This window comes from Halyomorpha halys, unplaced genomic scaffold, assembly GCF_000696795.3.
Source record: "Halyomorpha halys isolate HHAL.00 unplaced genomic scaffold, Hhal_1.1 Scaffold645.1, whole genome shotgun sequence".
NCBI classification, from domain to species: Eukaryota; Metazoa; Arthropoda; class Insecta; order Hemiptera; family Pentatomidae; genus Halyomorpha; species Halyomorpha halys.
The window spans coordinates 145,140-149,972 of record NW_027110730.1 but is presented as its reverse complement, the minus strand read 5'-3'; the positions used below and the strand labels follow the sequence as shown (position 1 = coordinate 149,972).

The 4,833-nt window shown below is 31.2% G+C and overlaps 1 protein-coding gene across 5 annotated transcripts in view; it reads right to left on the bottom strand.

Moving 5' to 3' along the window:
* Nab2 (Nuclear polyadenosine RNA-binding 2) overlaps window positions 1–3,334 on the bottom strand; it is a 70,652-nt gene extending 67,318 nt beyond the window's left edge. For 3 of the 5 annotated variants that reach the window (XM_014427446.2, XM_014427449.2, XM_014427447.2), the window contains exons 1-4: window positions 3,143–3,333; window positions 2,339–2,381; window positions 2,105–2,266; window positions 218–394 (exon numbers count right to left, since the gene is read on the bottom strand). In XM_014427446.2, the coding sequence (XP_014282932.1) occupies window positions 218–394; window positions 2,105–2,266; window positions 2,339–2,381; window positions 3,143–3,178 (418 nt within the window). In that variant the 5' untranslated portion in view covers window positions 3,179–3,333. Of the gene's footprint in view, window positions 1–217; window positions 395–2,104; window positions 2,267–2,338; window positions 2,382–2,522; window positions 2,661–3,142 lie in introns of those variants that run through there. The other 2 variants (XM_014427448.2, XM_067048845.1) reach the window with 2 other exon arrangements.
* Window positions 3,335–4,833: the final 1,499 nt, after the last annotated feature.

The window sequence follows — 4,833 nt, the reverse complement described above, 5'->3', positions numbered from 1 at the left end:
GGTCCTCCTAGGATATAGACATTTATTTGAAATTTTGTTCATTATAATTTTATTGTTTATATTAATAGTTGTTTTATTTGAAAACAATCTAAAGAAGACTAGAGGAAGCAGTCCAATGATTGGATAAATATATATATATATAATTTATTAAATATAATCAACAAAATGATTGAACTAATTTATGATGACTTAATAAATGATGATATATAATAGATACCTGGCGACAGATGGTCAGAAATGACTTCCTCAGATCCTGAATCACTAGCAGCATCACCAATGTTATCACCAGACTTCAGGTCCACCCCTTTCAGTTTTTTAGTTTCTTGATGATTGTCATCAGAGGCCCTACGTTTAGACTTTGACTTCTTATCTTCCTCTTTCTTTTTGGTTAGCCCTGCTCAACAAACAATAAAAGAAATCTATATAACAAAATAAAAATGGACATTACAACTCAACCTTGTTTAGTTGTAATGAAAGAACAAAATTTAGTGTTGATAAATTTACAATTAGACCATCAGCAAGCATTTATTAGACTCACAAATGAAATTCTATTTGTGTTCTCTAAACAGAGAACATGTATTTTCCAGCAAAAATAATAGTAATTATTCAGTATTATTATATTATTAGAGATGCCGAACTGTATTTCTGTTGTTGCAGGTTATAACCTACCTCACCTATCTACTTTAAATGGGTCACAGCTATCAACCATCGCTCACTTAAAAGCGGAAAACAAATGCCCAACAGATCCATTTCAGGAGAGGTCATGCTGTCACGTTACAACCACAACACCAGAAACAAAGGTCAGCAGGTCTAATACAAAAGTCAACAATAATTACTCTCATTGTTTATCATTAGAATAATTAATTTTGTCAACAAATACTAGATTGGTACAGAAAGCCATGGGCTTTTCCCAACTAGCCTTATGCATTCAATAAACCCAAACACTTTTCTGTTTTGGCTGTTTTTATAAATAAGCAATTTATATACATTGAAATCGGAATTACAAGGTTCTTAAGGACAGTCAACAAATAAACAATACAACAGATGAAAAGTCGATAGGATAACAAGATTAATGTTGGTATGAGTCGCTCATGCAATAGGGGATAATAACAAACTTTTATCAGTTTCAAGACAAAACAACTAACAACCAAATGTTGAGAAGACCAAATAGAATAAGATATGCAGTACTTAATATTTTTCACAAGGAAAAAGAAAAGTAAAGGATTAAATATAAACATGTTTACCCAGTTTAAGGCACAGATTTCTCTCCCTTTTAATTTTTTTGTTGAAAAACAAATGCACATTACACATGGATATTGATGACACAAAAAAGGTGGACTAAGCCTTAAACTCACAAGGTTATATATCAAATTAGAAAGTAAGGGAACCATTAATATCTCAATTAAATGTTATTTCATACTGACATACAGTAAAGTATAACTTTTTGACACTTAAGTTCTACAAATTTTCAAATGTTAGAAACTTGAGACTATATATCTATGCGAATTTGTAAATAATTTTCAATGTAGATTGATATCAACCACTTTCTATCCTATGCCATGTAATAGAAAAATAAAAATTTTTAAGCCCTTTTTTTATGTTCAATCAACTTATCAAAATATATTCAATGAACAATCACATTTATTATCTTTAGGAAAACATATAAAATGTTTAAGTTCCTACTTAAATACTTTGAACATAGATCAGGAGATTTTCTTTTCAATACCAACCACTAACCGAGAAATTAAACAGGTAACATCAATCTTCAAACTCGAAAGGACCCAGGGGCAAAAGGAGGAGATTTATACAAAACATACAGTTGATTAATCATTGTATAAATTTGTTCGGTAAATCGCATTTGCCATTCATATCCAGTTTTGGAAAATAGATAAATTTTGAAACTAATCTATTGAAATCATAGAGTCAAAATTTTACTTCAATTTATTAACAGGTGAAATAATAGAAGCATATGACAAGAAGGAGATATAAGTAAATAGCATTCACAACAAATACTAACTATAACAATGACAATACACCTGAGAAAACAAAAACCATATCAGCCTGTTAGTTGTAAATAAAATTAAAAAGATATATGAGAACTCACCCCGATAAATGGTGCATTCCTCTAGTTTCTTAAGGACGTTATGCAGCCAAGCAGTGAAGGAAGGGGTGTGAGGGCCAAGAAATATTGTCAAATCTTTTTCCATCTGCTCTTTGGACTTCTTGTTGGCAATTAACACCATCACATAATCAGGTAACTCCCGGTCTACATCATTTATTTTCAACTTATACTTAGAATAAAGGAAATAAAAATAAATAATCAATGCACATTACTTACCCCATACAATTCCAATTTCCTTCAACCTTGCCCTGATGGCACTCTATAATCAATAAAGTGTTAACATTCATTATTTATAAGCTTTATACAAATAATATAATATAAAATAAAAATAAATGTTGAATTGATCAAAATAAAACTGAATAAATATTAAAGAGTAAAAATTGAAGTGAATTGAACTAGCCTGATGATTGGGCAGTTTGGCACCTCTTCATATCTAATGTAGTGGCTAGCTGAGGGAGCAGAGCAATTTGCATCTTAAAGTGATAAGGACATATCAGGCAGATCAGTTCCTTGGTCCACATTATCAACTGTCTCAAAATGAGAGGTATGTGCTAAATATAGTTAGCAAAAAATATTACATCGGCCATTACTACATATAATTTTAGCCATTTTGCTATTGTGAATATAATGTAACTTGTTTTGATCCAACATCTTTTAAATTTAGATATTTTATAAAGTGCAACACCAGTGGGATGTTAATGCATTAATTTCATTATTTAAATACAATAAAAACAACTTCATAAAAAGAATAATTGTAATTAAAGGATAACATATTATTCCTCATAATCTGAACCGAAGGCAAACTAAAAAGTTTATAAATAAGATAAAACTAAACCAAGTTATGTTTTCTATGTCCTTTGTAAAGTTGTTATCTAGACTAAATGATAAATTATTTTATAGGTAAAACCTATCCTTGATAAATCAATTCAACAAGTATCGTAATAAATAAATCAATAACGTCATAAAATAACGAAATAAAATGAATTAAAGAAGTTTGTTGTAAGAAAAGAAAAGGTTCACCTTGATTTTAACACTGACTTGATCGCCTAGTTCCATTCTTTCGGAATATATATAGGAATTCAACTAGATACCATTAGCACCTGATATATACTTATCAATCATTCAAACCATTAACCAACCGACCAAATAACAACAAAGTTGACAAAAACACACTTGCACGCAGAACCTTTAAGAGAAACCTTCCTTCCACAGCCTGCACAATCACAAAGCTACGAACTGCAGGCAACTTTTTCTTAATATTTAAGAAACCACCGTGACTTGTTGTTTGAATAATTAACAAATCACGAGCGCTTATTATAACAAAAATTTATGATTATTATATAATTATTTACTTCAGGTCCCCCAAAAAGGCGCGAAACCATTTTTGTGTTCCAAGGACCGGTTTGACAGCCAGCAAACCGTAGAGCATGCGCAGTATCGTTTTGGCGTTCCATGAAGGCCAATGCCATTTGTCTGACTGTTCATAATCTGTTCCAAGGGACCGAATTCCAAGATCGGACCCGTTTGCAATCTACCTGCCGGAAGTGACCGATTCCCAAGAGAATGAATTACCCGCCACTTCGACAAAGATTTTTCCCCTCTAGAGGGAATTTCTACTGGGAAATTATCATTACATATTTTTCACATACATATTTTACATACCTTTCCATTTATCAGCATTTATGAAAAACCCGCCTCTCCTTAAAAGATTTTCTTATAAAAAGCTTTTGTTATTGTCATTAATTTACAGTACAAAACAACCTTATTATTATAGTGAGTATCCAAAAGGCAACAAAACGTAAAACTAAAGGAACAGTTGATATTTGAAAACAATCTAAAGAAGACTAGAGGAAGCAGTCCAATGATTGGATAAATATCAAACCCCAGGAATATACCGGTTCATCATAAATCCACTAATAGTAATGGTGGCTGATCCCATGACAGGAAGACTCCCCCCCCCCTTGTAGAATAATAAAATGGATCTCCATATTGTTATTCTAAACAAAACAAGATTCATTTCCTAATGATATAAAAATTATTTTATATTATTAAACTCATTTCCAATAAATGCACTATGCATTTTTTAATATTGCTTTTTCTATTGAAAAATTGCATAACTAGCTCGCTTTTCATCAGTTTCTTCTTCAATGACATAGTTGAATATGATCTCGATTCCGGAACTTCTCATTAACCTTAGTTCTAAAATATAATCAATAACTTAGATGATTTATTTCTTTGTTAAGTGTTTCAACCAAAAAACATACCAGTGACTTGGTACATTTACACTGGATTTACAAAGTTAGTTTATTACAATTGACAAATTCACAAAGTTACAATTACGAAGTGAGAAAGTTACAATTACAATTAACATTTTACAAAGTTTCAATTAAAAGTGACATAGTCAGTAAATTGCTATATTAAATTGTCCTTCCCACTTATACATAGTGAAATTACAGTAAGACTATATGTGATCATAGATATTAATAGTTTTTAAAAAGTGAAAAAGTTTTGTTGTTGTGACATCTTCTCTCAAGATGTGTAAATCTGAAGAGAATCGGTGAGATTCGTGAGGAATACATTTAGTGGGAATGTGCCTAACGGTGAGATTCGTGAGCAATACATTTAGTGAGAATGTGCCTAACGGTGAGATTCGTGAGCGATACATTTAGTGAGAATGTGCCTAACGGTGAGATTCGTGAGCGATACATTTA